The sequence below is a fragment of the Nerophis ophidion genome, linkage group LG01 (assembly GCF_033978795.1).
Source record: "Nerophis ophidion isolate RoL-2023_Sa linkage group LG01, RoL_Noph_v1.0, whole genome shotgun sequence".
Lineage (NCBI taxonomy): Eukaryota > Metazoa > Chordata > Actinopteri > Syngnathiformes > Syngnathidae > Nerophis > Nerophis ophidion.
Window position 1 is genome coordinate 49544733 of NC_084611.1, and position 26295 is coordinate 49571027.

At 38.1% G+C, this 26295-nt stretch overlaps 1 protein-coding gene across 4 annotated transcripts in view; it reads right to left on the reverse strand.

Moving 5' to 3' along the window:
- Positions 1–26295, reverse strand: part of grin2bb (glutamate receptor, ionotropic, N-methyl D-aspartate 2B, genome duplicate b) — a 308114-nt gene that overhangs the window by 61610 nt on the left and 220209 nt on the right. For all 4 annotated transcript variants that reach the window (XM_061906010.1, XM_061905985.1, XM_061905994.1 and 1 more), the window contains exons 7-8: positions 14352–14466; positions 14082–14287 (exon numbers count right to left, since the gene is read on the reverse strand). In XM_061906010.1, coding sequence (XP_061761994.1) covers positions 14082–14287; positions 14352–14466 — 321 coding nt within the window. The remainder of the gene's footprint in view (positions 1–14081; positions 14288–14351; positions 14467–26295) is intronic.

Below are 26295 nucleotides of genomic sequence, written 5' to 3' on the forward strand. Positions count from 1 at the left end.
CACTATTATGTTACATCCACTATGGACTGGACTCTCCCTATTATGTTGGATCCACTATGGACTGGACTCTCACTATTACGTTAGATCCACTATGGACTGGACTCCCACACTATTATGTTGGATCACCTATGGACTGGACTCTCCCTATTATGTTGGATCTACTATGGACTGGACTCTCACTATTATGTTAGATCCACTATGGACTGGACTCTCACACTATTATGTTGGATCCACCATGGACTGGACTCTCACTATTATGTTAGATCCACTTTGGACTGGACTCTCACACTATTATGTTGGATCCACCATGGACTGGACTCTCACTATTATGTTAGATCCACTTTGGACTGGATTCTCACACTATTATGTTAGATCCACCATGGACTGGACTCTCACTATTATGTTAGATCCACTATTGAATGGACTCTCACACTATTATGTTAGATCCACTATGGACTGGACTCTCACTATTATGTTAGATCCACTATGGACTGGACTCTCACACTATTATGTTAGATCCACTATGGACTGGACTCTCACTATTATGTTAGATCCATTATGGACTGGACTCTCACTATTATGTTAGATCCACAATGGACTGGACTCTCACACTATTTTGTTGGATCCCCAATGGATTGGACTCTCAGTATTATATTAGATCCACTATGGACTGGACTCTCACACTACTATGTTAGATCCACTATGGACTGGACTCTCACTATTATGTTATATCCACTATGGACTGGACTCTCACACTATTATGTTGAAATCCACCATGGACTGGACTCTCACTATTATGTTAGATCCACTATGGACTGGACTCTCACACTATTATGTTGGATCACCTATGGACTGGACTCTCACTATTATGTTGGATACATTATGGACTGGACTCTCACTATTATATTAGCTCCACTATGGACTGGACTCTCACACTACTATGTTAGATCCAGTATGGACTGGACTCTTACTATTATGTTAGATCCACTATGGACTGGACTCTCACACTATTATGCTAGATCCACTATGGACTGGACTCTCACTATTATGTTAGATCCACTATGGACTGGACTCTCACACTATTAAGTTGGATCCACCAATGACTGGACTTTCACTATTATGTTGGATCCAATATGGACTGGACTCTCACTTTATTATGTTGGATCCACCATGGACCGGACTCCCACTATTATGTTAGATCCACTATGGACTGGATGGACTCTCACACTATTATGTTAGATCTACTATGGACTGGACTCTCACTATTATGTTAGATCCACTATGGACTGGACTCTCACTATCATGTTAGATCCACTATGGACTGGACTCTCTCACTATTATGTTAGATCCACTATGGACTGGACTCTCTCACTATTATGTTACATCCACTATGGACTGGACTCCAACTATTATGTTAGATCCACTATGGACTGGACTCTCTCACTATTATGTTAGATCCACTATGGACTGGACTTTCTCACTATTATGTTACATCCACTATGGACTGGACTCTCCCTATTATGTTGGATCCACTATGGACTGGACTCTCACTATTACGTTAGATCCACTATGGACTGGACTCTCACACTATTAGGTTGGATCCACCATGGACTGGACTCTCACTATTATGTTAGATCCACTATGGACTGGATGGACTCTCACACTATTATGTTAGATCCACTATGGACTGGACTTTCTCACTATTATGTTAGATCCACTATGGACTGGACTCTCTCACTATTTTGTTAGATCCACTATGGACTGGACTCTCACACTATTATGTTAGATCCACTATGGACTGGACTCTCACTATTATGTTATGTCCACTATGGACATGATTCTCACACTATTATGTTAGATCCACCATGGACTGGACTCTCACTATTATGTTGGATCCACTATTGACTGGACTCTCACACTATTATGTTAGATCCACTATGGACTGGACTTTCCCACTATTATGTTAGATCCACTATGGACTGGACTCTCTCACTATTTTGCTAGATCCACTATTGACTGGACTCTCACACTATTATGTTAGATCCACTATGGACTGGACTTTCTCACTATTATGTTAGATCCCCTAAGGACTGGACTCTCTCACTATTATGTTAGATCCACTATGGACTGGACTCTCACTATTATGTTATGTCCACTATGGACTGGATTCTCACACTATTATGTTAGATCCACCATGGACTGGACTCTCACTATTATGTTAGATCCACTATTGACAGGACTCTCACACTATTATGTTAGATCCACTATGGACTGGACTCTCACTATTATGTTAGATCCACTATGGACTGGACCCTCACACTATTATGTTAAATCCACTATGGACTGGACTCTCACTATTTTGTTGGATCCATTATGGACTGGACTCTCACTATTATGTTAGATCCATTATGGACTGGACTCTCACACTACTATGTTAGATCCACTATGGACTGGACTCTCACTATTATGTTAGATCCACTATGGACTGGACTCTCACACTATTATGTTGAAACCCACCATGGACTGGACTCTCACTATTATGTTAGATCCACTATGGACAGGATGGACTCTCACATTATTATGTTAGATCCACTATGGACCGGACTCTCACTATCATGTTAGATCCACTATGGACTGGACCCTCACTATTATGTTAGATCCACTATGGACTGGACTCTCACTCTATTATGTTAGATCTACTATGGACTGGACTCTCACTATTATGTAAGATCCACTATGGACTGTTGCTCTCACTATTATGTTAGATCCACTATGGACTGGACTCTCACACTATTATGCTAGATCCACTATGGACTGGACTCTCACTATTATGTTAGATCCACTATGGACTGGACTTTCTCACTATTATGTTAGATCCCCTAAGGACTGGACTCTCTCACTATTATGTTAGATCCACTATGGACTGGACTCTCACTATTATGTTATGTCCACTATGGACTGGATTCTCACACTATTATGTTAGATCCACCATGGACTGGACTCTCACTATTATGTTAGATCCACTATTGACTGGACTCTCACACTATTATGTTAGATCCACTATGGACTGGACTCTCACTATTATGTTAGATCCACTATGGACTGGACTCTTACACTATTATGTTAAATCCACTATGGACTGGACTCTCACTATTATGTTGGATCCATTATGGACTGGACTCTCACTATTATGTTAGATCCAATATGGACTGGACTCTCACACTATTTTGTTGGATCCACCATGGACTGGACTCTCACTATTATATTAGATCCACTATGGACTGGACTCTCACACTACTATGTTAGATCCACTATGGACTGGACTCTCACTATTATGTTAGATCCACTATGGACTGGACTCTCACACTATTATGTTGAAATCCACCATGGACTGGACTCTCACTATTATGTTAGATCCACTATGGACTGGATGGACTCTCACACTATTATGTTGGATCCACTATGGACCGGACTCTCACTATCATGTTAGATCCACTATGGACTGGATTTTCACTTTTATGTTAGATCCACCATGGACTGGACTCTCACACTATTATGTTAGATCCACTATGGACTGGACTCTCACACTATTATGTTAGATCCACTATGGACTGGACTCTCACTATTATGTTAGATCCACTATGGACTGGACTCTTACACTATTATGTTAAATCCACTATGGACTGGACTCTCACTATTATGTTGGATCCATTATGGACTGGACTCTCACTATTATGTTAGATCCACTATGGACTGGACTCTCACACTATTTTGTTGGATCCACCATGGACTGGACTCTCACTATTATATTAGATCCACTATGGACTGGACTCTCACACTACTATGTTAGATCCAATATGGACTGGACTCTCACTATTATGTTAGATCCACTATGGACTGGACTCTCACACTATTATGTTGAAATCCACCATGGACTGGACTCTCACTATTATGTTAGATCCACTATGGACTGGATGGACTCTCACACTATTATGTTAGATCCACTATGGACCGGACTCTCACTATCATGTTAGATCCACTATGGACTGGACTCTCACTATTATGTTAGATCCACTATGGACTGGACTCTCACACTATTATGTTAGATCTACTATGGACTGGACTCTCACTATTATGTACGATCCACTATGGACTGTTACTCTCACTATTATGTTAGATCCACTATGGACTGGACTCTCACACTATTATGCTAGATCCACTATGGACTGGACTCTCACTGTTATGTTAGATACATTATGGACTGGACTCTCACTATTATATTAGCTCCACTATAGACTGGACTCTCAAACTACTATGTTAGATCCACTATGGACTGGACTCTCACTATTATGTTAGATCCACTATGGACTGGACTCTCACACTATTATGTTGGATCCACCATGGACTGGACTCGCACTATTATGTTGGATCCAATATGGACTGGACTCTCACACTATTATGTTGGAACCACCATGGACGGAATTCACTATTATGTTAGATCCACTATGGACTGGATGGACTCTCACACTATTATGTTAGATCCACTATGGACTGGACTCTCACTATCATGTTAGATCCACTATGGACTGGACTCTCTCACTATTATGTTACATCCACTATGGACTGGACTCTCACTATTTTATTAGATCCACTATGGACTGGACTCTCCCTATTATGTTGGATTCACTATGGACTGGACTCTCACTATTATGTTGGATCCACTATGGACTGGACTCTCACACTATTATGTTGGATCCACCATGGACTGGACTCTCACTATTATGTTAGATCCACTATGGACTGGATGGACTCTCACACTATTATGTTAGATCCACTACGGACTGGACTCTCACACTATTATGTTAGATCCACTATGGACTGGACTTTCTCACTATTATGTTAGATCCAATATGGACTGGACTCTCTCACTATTTTGTTGGATCCACTATGGACTGGACTCTCACACTATTATGTTAGATCCAATATGGACTGGACTCTCACACTATTATGTTAGATCAACTATGGACTGGACTCTCACACTATTATGTTAGATCCACTATGGACTGGACTCTAACATTATTATGTTAGATCCACTATGGACTGGACTCTCACTATTATGTTAGATACACTATGGAAGGGACTCTCACTATTATGTTAGATCCACTATGGATTGGACTCTCACACTATTATGTTAGATCCACCATGGACTGGACTCTCACTATTATGTTAGATCCACTATGGACTGGACTCTCACTATTATGTTAGATCCAATATGGACTGGATGGACTCTCACACTATTATGTTAGATCCACTACGGACTGGACTCTCACTATCATGTTAGATCCACTATGGACTGGACTCTCTCACTATTATGTTAGATCCACTATGGACTGGACTCTCACACTATTATGTTACATCCACTATGGACTGGACTCTCACTATTCTGTTAGATCCACTATGGACTGGACTCTCACACTATTATTTTGGATCCACCATGGACTGGACTCTCACTATTATGTTAGATCCACTATGGACTGGATGGACTCTCACACTATTATGTTAGATCCACTATGGACTGGACTCTCACACTATTATGTTAGATCCACTATGGACTGGACTCTCACTATTATGTTAGATCCAATATGGACTGGATGGACTCTCACACTATTATGTTAGATCCACTACGGACTGGACTCTCACTATCATGTTAGATCCACTATGGACTGGACTCTCTCACTATTATGTTAGATCCACTATGGACTGGACTCTCACACTATTATGTTACATCCACTATGGACTGGACTCTCACTATTCTGTTAGATCCACTATGGACTGGACTCTCACACTATTATTTTGGATCCACCATGGACTGGACTCTCACTATTATGTTAGATCCACTATGGACTGGATGGACTCTCACACTATTATGTTAGATCCACTATGGACTGGACTCTCACACTATTATGTTAGATCCACTATGGACTGGACTCTCTCACTATTATGTTAGATCCAATATGGACTGGACTCTCAGACTATTATATTAGATCCACTATGGACTGGACTCTCTCACAATTATGTTAGATCCACTATGGACTGGACTCTCACACTATTATGTTAGATCCACTATGGACTGGACTCACACACTATTATGTTAGATCCACTATGGACTGGACTCTCACTATTATGTTAGATCCACTATGGACTGGATTCTCACACTATTATGTTAGATCCACTATGGACTGGACTCACACACTATTATGGTAGATCCACTATGGACTGGACTCTCACTATTATGTTAGATCCACTGTGGACTGGACTCTCACACTATTATGTTAGATCCACTATGGACTGGACTCACACACTATTATGGTAGATCCACTATGGACTGGACTCTCACTATTATGTTAGATCCACTATGGACTGGACTCTCACACTATTTTGTTGGATCCACCATGGACTGGACTCTCACTATTATGTTGGATCCACTATGGACTGGACTCTCACACTATTATGTTAGATCCACCATGGGCTGTTACTCTCACTATTATGTTAAATCCACTATAGACTGGACTCTCACAATACTATGTTAGATCCACTATGGACTGGACTCTCACTATTATGTTAGATCCACTATGGACTGGACTCACACACTATTATGTTGGATCCACCATGGACTGGACTCGCACTATTATGTTGGATCCAATATGGACTGGACTCTCACACTATTATGTTGGATCCACCATGGACCGGACTCTCACTATCATGTTAGATCCACTATGGACTGGATGGACTCTCACACTATTATGTTAGATCCACTATGGACTGGACTCTCACTATCATGTTAGATCCACTATGGACTGGACTTTCACACTATTTTGTTGGATCCACCATGGACTGGACTCTCACTATTATATTAGATCCACTATGGACTGGACTCTCACACTACTATGTTAGATCCAATATGGACTGGACTCTCACTATTATGTTAGATCCACTATGGACTGGACTCTCACACTATTATGTTGAAATCCACCATGGACTGGACTCTCACTATTATGTTAGATCCACTATGGACTGGATGGACTCTCTCACTATTATATTAGATCCACTATGGACTGGACTCTCCCTATTATGTTGGATCCACTATGGACTGGACTCTCACTATTATGTTAGATCCACTATGGACTGGACTCTCACACTATTATGTTGGATCCACCATGGACTGGACTTTCACTAGTATATTAGATCCACTATGGACTGGATGGACTCTCACACTATTATGTTAGATCCACTATGGACTGGACTCTCACACTATTATGTTAGATCCACTATGGACTGGACTTTCTCACTATTATGTTAGATCCACTATGGACTGGACTCTCTCACTATTTTGTTGGATCCACTATGGACTGGACTCTCACACTATTATGTTAGATCCAATATGGACTGGACTCTCACACTATTCTGTTAGATCCACTATGGACTGGACTCTCACACTATTATGTTAGACCCACTATGGACTGGACTCTCACATTATTATGTTAGAAACACTATGGACTGGACTCTCACTATTATGTTAGATACACTATGGACGAGACTCTCACTATTATGTTAGATCCACCATGGACTGGACTCTCACTATTATGTTGGATCCACTATGGACTGGACTCTCTTTATTATGTTAGATCCACTATGGACTGGACTCTTACACTATTATGTTAGATCCACTATGGACTGGACTCTCACTATTATGTTAGATCCATTATGGACTGGACTCTCACTATTATGTTAGATCCACTATGGACTGGACTCTCACACTATTTTGTTGGATCCACCATGGACTGGACTCTCACTTTTATATTAGATCCACTATGGACTGGACTCTCACTATTATGTTAGCTCCACTCTGGACTGGACTCTCACACTATTATGTTATATCCATAATGGACTGGATGGACTCTCACACTATTATGTTAGATCCACTATGGACTGGACTCTCACTATCATGTTAGATCCACTATGGACTGGACTCTCACTATTATGTTAGATACATTATGGACTGGACTCTCACTATTATATTAGATCCACTATGGACTGGACTCTCACACTATTTTGTTGGATCCACCATGGACTGGACTCTCACTATTATGTTAGATCCACTATGGACTGGACTCTCACACTATTATGTTAGATCCACCATGGGCTGTTACTCTCACTATTATGTTAAATCCACAATAGACTGGACTCTCACACTACTATGTTAGATCCACTATGGACTGGACTCTCACTATTATGTTAGATCCACTATGGACTGGACTCTCACACTATTATGTTGGATTCACCATGGACTCGACTCGCACTATTATGTTGGATCCAATATGGACTGGACTCTCACACTATTATGTTGGATCCACCATGGACCGGACTCTCACTATTGTGTTAGATCCACTATGGACTGGATGGACTCTCACACTATTATGTTAGATCCACTATGGACTGGACTCCCACTATCATGTTAGATCCACTATGGACTGGACTCTCTCACTATTATGTTACATCCACTATGGACTGGACTCTCACTATTATATTAGATCCACTATGGACTGGACTCTCCCTATTATGTTGGATCCACTATGGACTGGATTCTCACACTATTATGTTGGATCCACCATGGACTGGACTTTCACTATTATGTTAGATCCACTATGGACTGGATGGACTCTCACACTATTATGTTAGATCCACTATGGACTGGACTCTCACACTATTATGTTAGATCCACTATGGACTGGACTTTCTCACTATTATGTTAGATCCACTATGGACTGGACTCTCTCACTATTTTGTTGGATCCACTATGGACTGGACTCTCACACTATTATGTTAGATCCAATATGGACTGGACTCTCACACTATTATGTTAGATCCACTATGGACTGGACTCTCACACTATTATGTTAGATCCACTATGGACTGGACTCTCACATTATTATGTTAGAACCACTATGGACTGGACTCTCACTATTATGTTAGATACACTATGGACGGGACTCTCACTATTATGTTAGATCCACCATGGACTGGACTCTCACTATTATGTTAGATCCACTATTGACTGGACTCTCACACTATTATGTTAGATCCACTATGGACTGGACTCTCACTATTATGTTAGATCCAATATGGACTGGACTCTCACACTATTATGTTAGATCCACTATGGACTGGACTCTCACTATTATGTTAGATCCATTATGGACTGGACTCTCACTATTATGTTAGATCCACTATGGACTGGACTCTCACACTATTTTGTTGGATCCACCATGGACTGGACTCTCACTATTATATTAGATCCACTATGGACTGGACTCTCACTATTATGTTAAATCCACTATGGACTGGACTCTCACACTATTATGTTGAAATCCACCATGGACTGGACCCTCACTATTATGTTGGATCCATAATGGACTGGATGGACTCTCACACTATTATGTTAGATCCACTATGGACTGGACTCTCACTATCATGTTAGATCCACTATGGACTGGACTCTCACTATTATGTTAGATACATTATGGACTGGACTCTCACTATTATATTAGATCCACTATTGACTGGACTCTCACACTATTATGTTAGATCCACTATGGACTGGACTCTCACTATTATGTTAGATCCACTATGGACTGGACTCTCACTATTATGTTAGATACACTATGGACGGGACTCTCACTATTATGTTACATCCACTATGGACTGGATTCTCACACTATTATGTTAGATCCACCATGGACTGGACTCTCACTATTATGTTGGATCCACTATTGACTGGACTCTCACACTATTATGTTAGATCCACTATGGACTGGACTCCCACTATTATGTTAGATCCAGTATGGACTGGACTCTCACACTATTATGTTAGATCCACTATGGACTGGACTCTCACTATTATGTTAGATCCATTATGGACTGGACTCTCACTATTATTTTAGATCCACTATGGACTGGACTCTCACACTACTTTGTTGGATCCACCATGGACTGGACTCTCACTATTATATTAGATCCACTATGGACTGGACTCTCACACTACTATGTTAGATCCACTATTAACTGGACTCTCACTATTATGTTGAAATCCACCAGGGACTGGACTCACTATTATGTTAGATCCACTATGGACTGGATGGACTCTCACACTATTATGTTGGATCCACTATGGACAGGACTCTCACTATCATGTTAGATCCACTATGGACTGGACTCTCACTATTATTTTAGATCCACTATGGACTGGACTCTCACACTATTATGTTAGATATACTATGGACTGGACTCTCACTATTATGTTAGATCCACTATGGACTGGACTCTCACACTATTATGCTGGATCCACTATGGACTGGACTCTCACTATTATGTTAGATACATTATGGACTGGACTCTCACTATTATATTAGCTCCAATATGGACTGGACTCTCACACTACTATGTTAGATCCACTATGGACTGGACTCTCACTATTATGTTAGATCCACTATGGACTGGACTCTCACACTATTATGCTAGATCCCCTATGGACTGGACTCTCACTATTATGTTAGATACATTATGGACTGGACTCTCACTATTATATTAGCTCCACTATGGACTGGACTTTCACACTATTATGTTGGATCCACCATGGACCGGACTCTCACTATTATGTTAGATCCACTATGGACTGGATGGACTCTCACACTATTATGTTGGATCCACTATGGACTGGACTCTCACTATCATGTTAGATCCACTATGGACTGGACTCTCTCACTATTATGTTAGATCCACTATGGACTGGACTCTCTCACTATTATGTTACATCCACTTTGGACTGGTCTCTCACTATTATATTAGATCCACTATGGACTGGACTCTCCCTATTATGTTGGATCCACAATGGACTGGACTCTCACTATTATGTTAGATCCACTATGGACTTGACTCTCACTCTTATGTTAGATCCACTATGGACTGGATGCACTCTCACACTATTATGTTAGATCCACTATGGACTGGACTCTCACACTATTATGTTAGATCCACTATGGACTGGACTTTCTCACTATTATGTTAGATCCACTATGGACTGGACTCTCACTATTATGTTAGATCCACTATGGACTGGATTCTCACACTATTATGTTAGATCCACTATGGACTGAACTCTCAATATTATGTTAGATCCACTATGGACTGGACTCTCACACTATTATGTTAGATCAACTATGGACTGGACTCTCACTATTATGTTAGATCCACTATGGACTGGACTCTCACACTATTTTGTTGGATCCACCATGGACTGGACTCTCACTATTATATTAGATCCACTATGGACTGGACTCTCACACTACTATGTTAGATCCACTATGGACTGGACTCTCACTATTATGTTAGATCCACTATGGACTGGACTCTCACACTATTATGTTGAAATCCACCATGGACTGGACTCTCACTATTATGTTGGATCCACTATGGACTGGATGGACTCTCACACTATTATGTTAGATCCACTATGGACTGGACTCTCACTATCTTGTTAGATCCACTATGGACTGGACTCTCTCACTATTATGTTAGATCCACTATGGACTGGACTCTCACACTATTATGTTACATCCACTATGGACTGGACTCTCACTATTATATTAGATCCACTATGGACTGGACTCTCCCTATTCTGTTAGATCCACTATGGACTGGACTCTCACACTATTATTTTGGATCCACCATGGACTGGACTCTCACTATTATGTTAGATCCACTATGGACTGGATGGAATCTCACACTATTATGTTAGATCCACTATGGACTGGACTCTCACACTATTATGTTAGATCCACTATGGACTGGACTCTCTCACTATAATGTTAGATCCACCATGGACTGGACTTTCACACTATTATTTTAGATCCACTATGGACTGGACTCTCTCACTATTATGTTAGATCCACTACGGACTGGACTCTCTCACAATTATGTTAGATCCAATATGGACTGGACTCTCACACTATTATGTTAGATCAACTGTGGACTGGACTCTCACACTATTATGTTAGATCCACTATGGACTGGACTCTCACACTATTATGTTAGATCCACTATGGACTGGACTCTCACACTATTATGTTAGATCCACTATGGACTGGACTCTCACTATTATGTTAGATCCACTATGGACTGGATTCTCACACTATTATGTTAGATCCACTATGGACTGGACTCTCACTATTATGTTAGATCCACTATGGACTGGACTCTCACAGTATTATGTTAGATCCACTATGGACTGGACTCTCACTATTATGTTAGATCCATTATGGACTGGACTCTCACTATTATGTTAGATCCACTATGGACTGGACTCTCACACTATTTTGTAGGATCCACCATGGACTGGCCTCTCACTATTATATTAGATCCACTATGGACTGGACTCTCACACTACTATGTTAGATCCACTATGGATTGGACTCTCACTATTATGTTAGATCCACTATGAACTGGACTTTCACACTATTATGTTGAAATCCACCATGGACTGGACTCTCACTATTATGTTAGATCCACTATGGACTGGATGGACTCTCACACTATTATGTTAGATCCACTATGGACTGGACTCTCACTATCATGTTAGATCCACTATGGACTGGACTCTCACACTATTATGTTAGATCCACTATGGACTGGACTCTCACTATCATGTTGGATCCACTATGGACTGGACTCTCTCACTATTATGTTAGATCCACTATGGACTGGACTCTCACACTATTATGTTACATCCACTATGGACTGGACTCTCACTATTATATTAGATCCACTATGGACTGGACTCTCCCTATTCTGTTAGATCCACTATGGACTGGACTCTCACACTATTATTTTGGATCCACCATGGACTGGACTCTCACTATCATGTTAGATCCACTATGGACTGGATGGACTCTCACACTATTATGTTAGATTCACTATGGACTGGACTCTCACACTATTATGTTAGATCCACTATGGACTGGACTCTCTCACTATAATGTTAGATCCACCATGGACTGGACTTTCACACTATTATGTTAGATCCACTATGGACTGGACTCTCTCACTATTATGTTAGATTCAATATGGACTGGACTCTCACACTATTATGTTAGATCCACTATGGACTGGACTCTCACACTATTATGTTAGATGCACTATGGACTGGACTCTCACACTGTTATGTTAGATCCACTATGGACTGGACTCTCACACTATTATGTTAGATCCACTATGGACTGGACTCTCACACTATTATGTTAGATCCACTATGGACTGGACTCTCACACTATTATGTTAGATCCACTATGGACTGGACTCTCACACTATTATGTTAGATCCACTATGGACTGGACTCTCACACTATTATGTTAGATCCACTATGGCAGGGGTCGGGAACCTTTTTGGCTGAGAGAGCCATACAAGCCAAATATTTTAAAAAGTATTTCCGTGAGAGCCATACAACTTTTTTTTTTTTTTTTTAACACTGAATAGAACTATATGCGTGCATTTTTCAGAAAGACCAACATTTTTAGAGTATAATAAGTCTCTTATTTTTTTAATAACATTGTTATTCTGAGGCTAGCCAAAAATAAATAAAATACTTTTTACCACTATTATGTTAGAACCACTATGGACTGGACTCTCTCACTATTATGTTAGATCCACTATGGACTGGACTCTCACACTATTATGTTAGATCCACTATGGACTGGACTCTCACACATTCAGTCATTTGAAGTAATTTGTCTCTCTCTCTTTTTCACCTTTCTGTAGCAGCAAAAAGCCTTTCTCCTTTGCAATCTGATTTTGTTTCAGTACTCAAATACGGTTTTTTTTTGACATTTTTTTTTCCGTGACTACGCAAACATTCCAAAACATGAGCGAGCGCCATCACCAACACGGGAGAAGGGCAGGTTGGACACCGAAGAGTATTTTCATTTAACTAAAAACAGTATTTGGTGAAGACAAGATTCCCGGCCCCTCACCTGAGTTTGAGTTGTTTCCGGCACGGCACGGTGTTCCTCATGCAGGTGCCGCTCAGCGGGTCCACGTCCTCCACGATGACGAAGGGCGCCTCCTCCAGCGTGACGATGGACAGGTGGTCCTCGTGATCCTCCGCCGGGGTGAAGATCTCGAATCGAGGCCACACGTGGTACTTCATGGCCAGTGAGCCCCTCTCCCACTTGCCCACCTGCAGAGGGAGGCAGGGAGGGTGTGACGGGCAGCATGAAGGCCAGCAGAACGCGGATCTTTACCTTGTCCCATTGTCTGTCCTTGTCCAAAAGGATGATGACCAGTTTGGGGAAGATCTGGTGGCCTTCCTCGCTGAAGGACAGGTTACGGCCTTCAAATGTCACGTTCATGATGTACCTGGGGATGAGACGGCGGCCACAAATGTCAGCACGTCTGTGGGTGAAGGGTGACGCCGTCTGCCGCTTGCCGCTTCACCAGGGGCCTCATGTGTTAAGCGCACAAAAACCTGGCCTACGGCCAAAACTGAGATGTATCAATGTCGACGTTGACGTGCAAATGTGCGTTTGACTTCCCGCTTCACGTGTGTACACAAAGGTGATCGTTAGAAGTGTCGTTCTGTCTTCAAGCCGTCCATAGCGTTGCTACTCGTATGGATTCTTCATTCGTCACTCCAAGCAATGTTTTTAAGTTGTACAATATAACTAAAACAATTCTTACTTACTACAGCGTCTAATGTGTGATGTCTGTAGGAGTGTTTTCATGCATATTTGTACATGTTTACATAATGTAAGGAAGCTAGCGCCATTAGCGTTAGCTATTCTTTGTGCACACACAGAGGCGCGTTGGAGTTTTGACGACATATGAGTTCAACAATGTCAAAAAAAGATCAATGGTGCTGCGGTGTCCTTCTGTTTAGACCCAACTTTCAACAGGAAGTAGAAGGGTTGTTCCGTCTTTTAGCCATCCATTGCGTTTTTACTTGTATAAATTCTTCATTCATCACTTTAATGTTTGTAAGTTTTACAATATAACTAAAGCATTTCCTACTTATTGTGTTTTCACGCATATTTGTATGTGCTATGAAGCTAGCGTCATTAGCATGAGCTAATTTGTCATCACGTTTAGCCGTCCATAGCGTTTGTACTTATATAAATTCTTCATTTATCACTCCAATTTGTAAGTTTTACAATACAACTAAAGCAATTATTACTTACTGTGTTTTCACGCATATTTGTATTTGCTATGAAGCTAGTGTCATTAGCATGAGCTAATTTGTCATCACGTTTAGCCGTCCATAGCGTTTGTACTTATATAAATTCTTCATTTATCACTCCAATTTGTAAGCTTTACAATACAACTAAAGCAATTATTACTTACTGTGTTTTCACGCATATTTGTACGTGCTATGAAGCTAGTGTCATTAGCATAAGCTAATATGCTAACACATTTAGCCGTACATAGCGTTTCTACTTGTATGAATTCTTCATTCATCACTTTAATGTTTGTAAGTTTTACAATATAACTGAAGCAATTCTTATTGTGTTTTCACGCATATTTGTACATGCTATGAAGCTAACGTCATTAACATGAGCTAATATGTTAACACCTTTAGCCGTCCATAGCGTTTGTAATTGTATAAATTCTTAATTTATCACTCCAATGTTTGTAAGTTTTACAATATAACTAAGGCAATTCTTACTTACTGTGTTTTCACGAATATTTGTACGTGCTATGAAGCTAGCGTCATTAGCATTAGCTAATATGCTAACACGTTTAGCCGTCCATAGCGTTTGTACTTGTATAAATTCTTCATTTATCCCTCCTATGTTTGTAAGTTTTATAATATAACTAAAGTAATTATTACTTACTGTGTTTTCACGCATATTTGTACATGCCATGAAGTTAACGTTATTAACATGAGCTTATATGTCAACACGTTTAGCCGTCCATAGCGTTTGTACTTGTATGAATTCTTCATTCCTCACTCCGATATTTGTAAGTTTTACAATATATCTAAAGCAATTCTTACTTACTGTGTTTTCACGCATATTTGGACGTGCTTTGAAGCTAGTGTTATTAGCATGAGCTAATATGCTAACACGTTTGGCTGTCCATAGCGTTTTTACATGTATGAATTCTTCATTCCTCACTCTGATGTTTGTAAGTTTTATAATATAAGTAAAGCAATTCTTACTTACTGTGTTTTCATCCATATTTGTACGTGCTATGAAGCTAACGTCATTAGCATGAGCTAATATGCTAACAAATTTACGTGTGTTTGCGTTAGTATTAGTCCAGTTCGGCTTGTATATGGAAGATATTTTTAATATTTAACGGGTGTGGCTTATAGTCCACCCCAAATAAAAAAGTAAAAAAATAAAATAAAATAAAATAAATAAATAAAATTATATATATATATATATATATATATATATATATATATATATATATATATATATATATATATATATATATATATATATATATATATATAATGTATTGGCCACACACAGAAGTGATTGTTCGAGCTTTGATTTCAACAATATGAAAAAAGATCGAGGCAAAGACACAAAATTCACTTTTTCGCCAATGCTTTTGATGCTTCGTATTCAATCGATTCCCAAGTATAAAGACACTTTTTTTAAAATTAGAAAAATAGTTTTGCTTACAAAAATATATAGGTATTTAAAGAAAGTATAAAAACAATTTTTTTGAAATAAAAAAAATAATAATTCTCTCGTAAAAAAAACAACTTAAATTTTCTACAAATAAAAAAATGTGCAAGGAAAAAAGTATAACAAGTATTTAAAAAAAAAAGTTTTTAATTAAAAAAACAATTATCAAGTAAAAAAAATATCTAAAGAAAAAAAATCCAAATAAAAAAAGTAAAACAATTTGCTCCAAGAAAAGAAAGAATTCCCAAGTAGAAATACAATTTTTTTAAATTAAAAAACGTTTTGCGACTAAAAACAATTATTTAACACAAGTAAAAAACAATTTGCAGCTACGCTACTACCTCATCCCCATGATAATAAATGGAAAAATGATAAATACGATGCATTTATGTACACTCGTGTCCTTCTGCCGAGTCATTACAGAAAATAACAGGTACCCGGACGCAGAGACAGAGGAGCAAGCCAACATGGCGGAGGTGGAAGACGCGGGTAAAGTTCCTGTGAGGACGCCTATCTGCCAGCATCCTTCTCTTTCTCACGTCTCCTTCCGCTGTCGCCATGGAGACGCTCTGCCTCCCAACACTTCGCCAGCAAGTGAAAAGACGCAAGTGTGACGAGACGAAGACAATGGTGTCTATTAAGCGGGAGAAGATGAGCAAAGGGGCCAAAGGCCGCGTCACGAGTAGCTCCCGCCGGAAGGGCGAGTGAGACTCGGAACTTCGCACCTTTTGCGGCGCCAAAGACTTCATCCAAGGACCCACTTGTTGCCGTGTCCAGGTCATGTGACGCCTGGCAGGAGCAGCGCAGCACACCCTGTATAATGTCCCGTAACGTGTTGCCATGGCGACCACAACCATCGCCGTTTTCATACAATCAGCTACGTTGCCATGGGAACGCTATTCTCGACGGATGGGAGGCATGTCTGTTTCCCCCCCCCCCTTCCTTTCTCTCCCGTATAAACCCCAGAGTTCCCCCCCGCTGTCGGATCAATGCCTCCGAAACGGCTGCTCAGTAACGTTCAAGGCAAATTCATTAACCTTTACCACGCCGCCCTGATGCATGCTGGGACCGGAGAGCAGCACCAGTTGGCCGCTGTGTTCGCCGCACAACTCGTGATGCCTCCCAGTGAAGGATCTCACGCTGTGAACTGAAATCGACCACAAACACGCAAAGCGCCCGAACAAAAAATTGTCTTCATAAAAAACAATTCGCAAGTAGAAAGAACTTATTAAACGCAAGTAAAAAAAAAACGGGTAGCGGGTAAAAAAAAAACAATTTTTCTTCAAATAAAAAAAATTGGAAGTAAAAAAACAAAATATAATAAAATAAAATAACTAATCAAAAATAAAACAAAAAATTATTTGCAAATAAAAAATGTTCAATAGAAAATAATTCGCAAGAAAAAAATTCCCACCATAAACAACAGTTTTCTGCAAACAATTCACCTGTAAAAAAAACAAACAAAAAAACATATATATATATATATATATATATATATATGTATATATATATATATATATATATATATATATATATATATATATATATATATATATATATATATCCATCCATTTTCTACCGCTTATTCCCTTTCGGGGTCGCGGGGGGCGCTGGCGCCTATCTCAGCTACAATATATATATATATATATATATATATATATATATATATATATACATATATATATATATACATACATATATATATATATATATATATATACATACATATATATATATATATATATATATATATATATATATATATACATATATATATATATATATATATATATATATATATATATATTCCACTAATAAACAATTTTGCAAGGAAAAAAAGTATAAAAAAGTAAAAAAGAAGTTGCAAGCATAACAAAGGATAGTAAAATAATCAAAAATCAAACAAAAAACTATTCGCAAATAAAATTTTTTAAATATTCTTCAAATTAAAAAAATCCCAAGTAAAGCAACACTTTTCTGCAAGAAAATAATCAATTACCAAGTATTAAAACTATTTTCTTGAAATAAAAAAACAATTTGCAAGTTAAAAAAAAAAAAATCTTTCTATAAAAAAATGCAAGGAAAAAACTATAAAAAAGTATAAAAAAACAATGTTCTTCAATAAAAAGTCCATTAGCAACAATGTTTTTCAATTAAAAAACAATTCCCAAGTAAAAAAGAATTTGAAGAAAGAAAAACGTGTAAGTAAAAAAATTACTCCCAAAGAATTCCCAAGTAAAACAACAATTTGCTGCAAGAAAAGAAACGATTCCCGAATACAAATAAGTTTTTCATCAATTAAAAATGTTTTGCGACTAAAAACATATATTTAACACAGGTAAAAAACTATTTGCAAGTATATAAACAATTTTCTTGAAATAATAAAACAATACGCAAATTAAAAAAAAAAAAAATCCTTCAAATAAGAAAAAACATTGCAAGTAAAAAGGACAATATACTTCAAATAAATTTTTTTTCGCAAGAACATTTAAAAAAATAAAACAATTTAGACGTAAAAAAATATTAAAATAAAAAAAATTGTAAGTAAAAATAAAAAATTGCCATTAATACAACAATTTTCTTCAAGATAAAAATGGATTCCCAAGTATAAAGACAATTTTCTTCAACTGGAAAAAGGTATTTGCTACTAAAAACAATTATTAAAAGCAAGTATAAAAACAAAAAATCTAAAATTTATTTTCTTAAAATAAAGAACAATTTGCGAGGAAGAAAAATATTTAAAACATTTTTTTGCAAGTATAAAAAAACTATTTTCTTCAATTAAAAAATTAATTTGCAAACATTTTTTTTCCACTAAAAAAATTCACAAGTGAAAATATGTTTTTATCAAAAAACTATTTGCATGTAAAACCACTCTTCAAATAAAAATAAAAAAATTCTCAAGTAAAACAATAGTTTTCTGCAAGACAATAAATGATTCCCAAGTATAAATACAATTTTCTTCAATTAAAAAACTTTTTGCTACTACAAAAATGTATTTAACGCAAGTAAAAAACAAGTCTCAAGTATAAAAAATATTTTCTTGAAATAATAAAACAATACGCATATGAAAAATATCAATTTTCTTTAAATATAAAAACATTGCAAGTAAAATTAAAAAAATAAACTTAAATTAAATACATTTTCATGTAATTTTTTCCCCCAAACAAAACAACAAACCGCACGTAAAAAAAAAAAAATAAAAAAAAAAAAAATTGTAAGTAAAAAAATAAATAAATAATAATTAAAAAAAATCCCAAGTAAAACAAACATTTTTGCAACAAAAACCATTCCCAGGTATAAAAACAGTTTTCTTTAAATTAAAAAATATATATTTTTTCTTCTAAAAAAGTATTTAACGGAAGTAAAAAACTATTTTCTTAAAATAATAATACAATAAACAAATAAAAAATAAAAGATGTATTTAAAAAAAAAAACATTGCAAGTAAAAAGAAAGCAATCTACTTGAAATAAAAAAAAAAATTAGGGAGTGAAAGAGGTAAGCTCTGAGTGTGTGGATCACGCAGGCTGGAATATGACTGGCAAAACTTTCAACGTGAAGAAAACAGTTTTTATAATTTCAAACAATTTTTTTTATTTGCAAAAAAAATGTGTACTTGCAAACATTTTTTTTTTTAATTGGATAAGGTAGTTTTTATACCGGCAGGATTTTTATTTCCACTTTTGACTTGTTTTTTACCTGTAGAAAACAGTTTATATACGTGCAGAACTTTTTGTACCTGCAAATGTTTTTTTATTTGGAGAAAATTGTTTTTATACTTGCAAACTTGCAGAAAATTGTTTATGAACTTGCAGAATTTTTTTGCCTCACAGAAAATTGTTTTTCAACTTCCAAAACGTTTTTATTTACTTGCAGAAAATTGTCTTTTTTGTTTTCTGCTTCAAAATCGTTTTTTTTCTTTGAAAAAAATTGTTTTTCTACTCGCAATTTTTTTTTATTGCAAAAAAATCATGTATACCTGCAATTTTAGTTTTTTACTTTAACTAATCATTTTTTAAAATTAAATAAACTTGCTTTCATACCGGCTGAATTCCTATCCTACGTGTGAATCATTTTTTAGTTGCAGAATTTTTTAAAACATTTTTTAAACCGAAGAAACATTTTTATTTACTTGCAGTTTTTTTTTATACATGCAGAAAATAATTTTCTCCTTCCAAATTGTTTTTTTATTTTTATTTTAAGAGAATTGTTTTTGTACTTGGGAATTGTTTTTTAATCGCAGAACGTTCTTTATAAACCTGCAGATGTATTTTTTTTCTTGGAGAACTTTTTTTTTTGGGAGAATTTTTTTTATTAAATTAGGAAACCTTTTTCTTTACTTGCAAAATATAGTTTTTTTTATACATGCATGAAATAGGTTTCCACTTCCAAATCGTATCTTTTATTTGAAGAAAATATTTTTTTCTACTTGTAAATGATTTAAGTACTTGTAGGAAATATTTTTCTTACTTGCAAAATACTGTTTTTGTACATGCAAATCTATTTTAAAATAAATATATATATATATATATATATATATATATATATATATATATATATATATATATATATATATATATATATATATACATATATATATACATATATATATATATGCCCTGCGATGAGGGGGCGACTTGTCCAGGGTGTATGCTGCCTTCCGCCCGAGTGTAGCTGAGATAGACACCAACACCCCTTGCGACCCCAAAGGGAATAAGCGGTAGAAAATGGATGGATGGATGGATGGATGGATATATCCATCCAACCATTTTCTACCGCTTATTCCCTTTTGGGGTCGCGGAGGGCGCTGGCGCCTATCTCAGCTACAATCGGGCGGAAGGCGGGGTACACCCTGGACAAGTCGCCACATCATCGCAGGGCCAACACAGATAGACAGACAACATTCACACTCACATTCACACACTATATATATATATATATATATACATATCTATACACAGAATATATATACACACATATATATACATATATATATATATACACAGTATATATATATACACACTTATATACATACATATATATATATATATATATATATATATATATATATGTATTTTTTTCTACTTGCGATTCATTGGGCGTGAGTAAAAAACATTTTTGTTTTGGCAGTAATTTCACTCCACATTTCTGAGCTGTTTGATCCCTTCTAGTGTCGGAGTTTCCTTCTGACTCGACTGGAAATAGAAAAAGCAAAAAGGTGAAGAAGTTACTGGGATGAACACAGACACGCATGCACACACGCACGCCCCCCACCCCACACACACACACACACACACATACACACACACAAACACGCACGCACGCACGCACGCACACACACACACACATACACACTTTCTGAATGCAGTTTGGGAGTTGGAGGTGAGTGAAGAATATTGCAGTTGAGCCACAGGCGGCACAACTAATTGAATGACAGGTAAGAGGGGACAACAGGTGGTCACTAAGGGGCCGTGTGCAAATGATCACATCATGGGACGGCGTGGCGCAGTGGTAGAGTGGCCGTGCGCAACCCGAGGGTCCCTGGTTCAAATCCCACCTAGTACCAACCTCGTCACGTCCGTTGTGTCCTGAGCAAGACGCTTCACCCTTGCTCCTGATGGGTGCTGGTTGGCGCCTTGCATGGCAGCTCCCTCCATCAGTGTGTGAATGTGTGTGTGAATGGGTAAATGTGGAAGTAGTGTCAAAGCGCTTTGAGTACCTTGAAGGTAGAAAAAGCGCTATACAAGTACAACCCATTTATGAGCAGGGCTGGGGTGTGGGCAAAACTTTTGGCCTTTGACATTTTGGTCCTGCCTGGTCCACTAATTATATATATACATATATATATATATATATATATATATATATATATATATATATATATATATATATATATATATATATATATATATATATATATATATATATATACATACATACATACATACATGTATATACACACGCACATATACAAACCCTGTTTCCATATGAGTTGGGAAATTGTGTTGGATGTAAATATAAACATAATACAATGATTTGCAAATCCTTTTCAACCCATATTCAATTGAATGCACTACAAAGACAAGATATTTGATGTTCAAACTCATAAACTTTATTTTTTTTTTGCAAATAATATTTAACTTACAATTTCATGGCTGCAACATGTGCCAAAGTAGTTGGGAAAGGGCATGTTCACCACTGTGTTGCATCAAATTTTATTTTAGAACACTCAATAAACGTTTGGGAACTGAGGAAATTAATTGTTGAAGCTTTGAAAGTGGAATTTTTTCCCATTCTCGTTTTTTGTAGAGCTTCAGATGACCTTGGGCCCAGAGAAGCCAGCGGCGTTTGTGGAAGTTGTTGATAAATGGCTTTCGCTTTGCATACTAGCGCTTTAACTTACACTTACAGATGTAGCGGCGAACTGTATTTAGTGACAGTGGTTTTCTGAAGTGTTCCTGAGCCCATGTGGTGATATCCTTTAGAGATTGATATCGGTTTTTAATTTAGTGCCGTCTGAGGGATCGAAGGTCACGGTTATTTAATGTTGGTTTCCAGCCATGCCGCTTACGTGGAGTGATTTCTCCAGATTCTCTGAACCTTTTGATGATATTATGGAGCGTAGATTTTGAAATCCCTAAATTTCTTGCAATTACACTTTGAGAAACATTGTTCTTCAACTGTTTGACTATTTGCTCACGCAGTTGTGGACAAAGGGATGTACGTCGCCCCATCCTTTCTTGTGAAAGACTGAGCATTTTTTGGGTAGCTGTTTTTATACCCAATCATGGCACCCACCTGTTCCCAATTAGCCTGCACACCTGTGGTACATTCCAAATAAGTGTTTGATGAGCATTCCTTAACTTTATCAGTATTTATTGCCACCTTTCCCAACTTCTTTGTCACGTGTTGCTGGCATAAAATTCTAAAGTTAATGATTATTTGCAAAAAAAAAAAAATGTTTATAAGTTTGAACATCAAATATGTTGTCTTTGTAGCATATTCAACTGAATATGGGTTGAAAATGATTTGCAAATCATTGTATTCCATTTATATTTACATCTAACACAATTTCCCAACTCATATGGAAACGGGGTTTGTACATACATACATATATATATACATATATATATATATATATATATATATATATATATATATATATATATATATATATATATATATATATATATATATATATATATAAACACACATACATTTTAAACTTTCTTCAGATCTCACATTGGACATTCAAGCCAGCATTTTTCCAGGTTCTGAAAATTCTCTGGTTACCTGAAATTATCAGAATTTTCTCCCCATTAAAAATGAACAGGCAATATACACACCTTTCCATTTCCCACATTTCTCATTCGCTTTGAACCATACCTACTTGCATGTTTTTCAACAAAGAGAAATTCTACTAATTTCCTTAAAATGCTGCACAAATGTGCACATTTTCCCGCCGCCTAGAAGTACTTGCACATGCTCAGAAAGGCGTACAGTGCATGCACCCAGCGAAAGCGGCGCTTATACAATCTGTGATAAATGTGCTCGAGCGGAGGAGCGAGCGAGAGCAGTTCCAAGTGATGAATTCAAGTTGACGTGGGAATGCTCGCTGGCGGCTGCAGGCTACATTCTAACTACTTCCTTTCCTAAACAGCTCAGGGAGATCCACGCTAAATTAAATGTTTTGACCCTAATTACTTCTCCTTCTATGCAGGCCCCACCTCCTACGGATGATTTATGCCAAGGGAAATGTTTGAAAACCTCAGAATACGCAACTGGAGGCCTTGTCTTGTTTGCTGCACCTTATTCGATTTGTGTCGTCCCATGTCTGGCATTGAACCATCACAGTTGGTACTAAATGCTGCTGCTAGACTTTTGACTAAAACAAGATAGTTGGATCATATTATGCCATTTACTATATATGTATTTATGCCATCCTATTCCTAACCCATAGGCTTCAATATGATGTGGGTCCACCTGTTGCAGCTATTACAGCCTCAACTCCTCTGGGAAGGCTTTCCACAATGTTGCAAACTGCATTTATAGGAATTTTCCACCATTCTTCCAAAAGCGCATTGGTGGGGTCACACACTGATGTCGTTGGAGAAGGTCTGGCTCTCAGTCTCCGTTTCAATTCATCCCAAAGGTGTTCTGTCGGGATCAGGTCAGGACTCTGTGCAGGCCAGTCAAGTTCATCCACACTGTACTACGTCATCCCTGTTTTTCTGGACCTTGCTTTGTGCACTACTTCTTCTGTCGTGTGTCTTTAGACTTGCAGCTCTGTTGAGCCGAGCCAGGTCAACACGTCATCGTCCAGGTCGATTAGACCTTGTTTGCAATTCAGTGGCCGGAGTTTGGGGAAACTACTGACTATGAGCTATGTCCCCACACTCGCAGGAGCGACTACCCGCAAGTCCCAACCTCTTCATCGCTGCTCCGTAGCGTCCTACGCCGGTCCTCAAGCGGTTGAGGGTTGTCCACTGCCTCCGGGGCAGTTCCTGGCCGTAGATGTCTGTGGGGTCACCGGTGTAGTGGTGCAGCCTAGATGGTTCTGCTAACTTCCAGTGTTCTCTCCATCTCGTCTTGACCCAGGTGGCCTTGGAAGTATCAGCTGATGTTGAGCATTTATAGGAATTTTCCACTATTCTTCCAAAAGCGCATTGGTGAGGTCGAACACTGACGGTGGAGAAGGCCTGGCTCTCAGTCTCCGTTTTAATTCATCCCAAAGGTGTTCTGTCGGGGCCAGGTCAGGACTCTGTGCAGGCCAGTCGAGTTCATCCACACCGGACTCTTTCATCCATGTCTTTATGGACCTTGCTTTGTGCACTTCTTCTGTCGCGTGTCTTTGATGAGGTGAGCCAGGTCAACGTGTCATCATCCAGGTCGATCAGACTTTGTTCGCTATTCGGTGGCCGGTGTTTGGGGCAACTAGTGACTATGTGCTGGGTCCCCACACTCGCAGGAGGCAATACCCGCAAGTCCCAACCTCTTCATCGCTGGTCCGTAGTATCCGACGCCGGTCCTCCAGCGGTTGAGGGTTGTCCACTGCTTCCGGGGCAGTTCCTGGTCGGAGACGTCTTTGGGGTCACCGATGTAGTGGCGCAGCCTAGATGGTTCTGCTAACTTCCACTGTTCTCTCCATCTCGTCTTGACCCAGGTGGCCTTGGAAGTATCAGCCGATATTGTGCTGATATTATATATTCTGTCTATATATAATATAGTGTCTGTACCGTCAACTCCCTCTAGCAATACATAACATTAGTCAATTGAATATAAGTTGAAAAGCATTTGCAAATCATTGTATTCTCTTTTTATTTACCATTTACACAATGTGACAACTTCACTGGTTTGGGGGTGTGCAGTAACAGTTGCATGTGGTGTGTTTTTTTTTTATATTAAAGAATGTTGATTGCCCTCGATATGATCTAAAACTGCTGGACTATAGCTGTGTTAAATGTGCAGTAAAATACAGGTTTTAAAAGTGTGTAACCTCAAATAAAGCAAAGGTGATCAGCACTGTAGTGTGGAAACAAATCAATATAA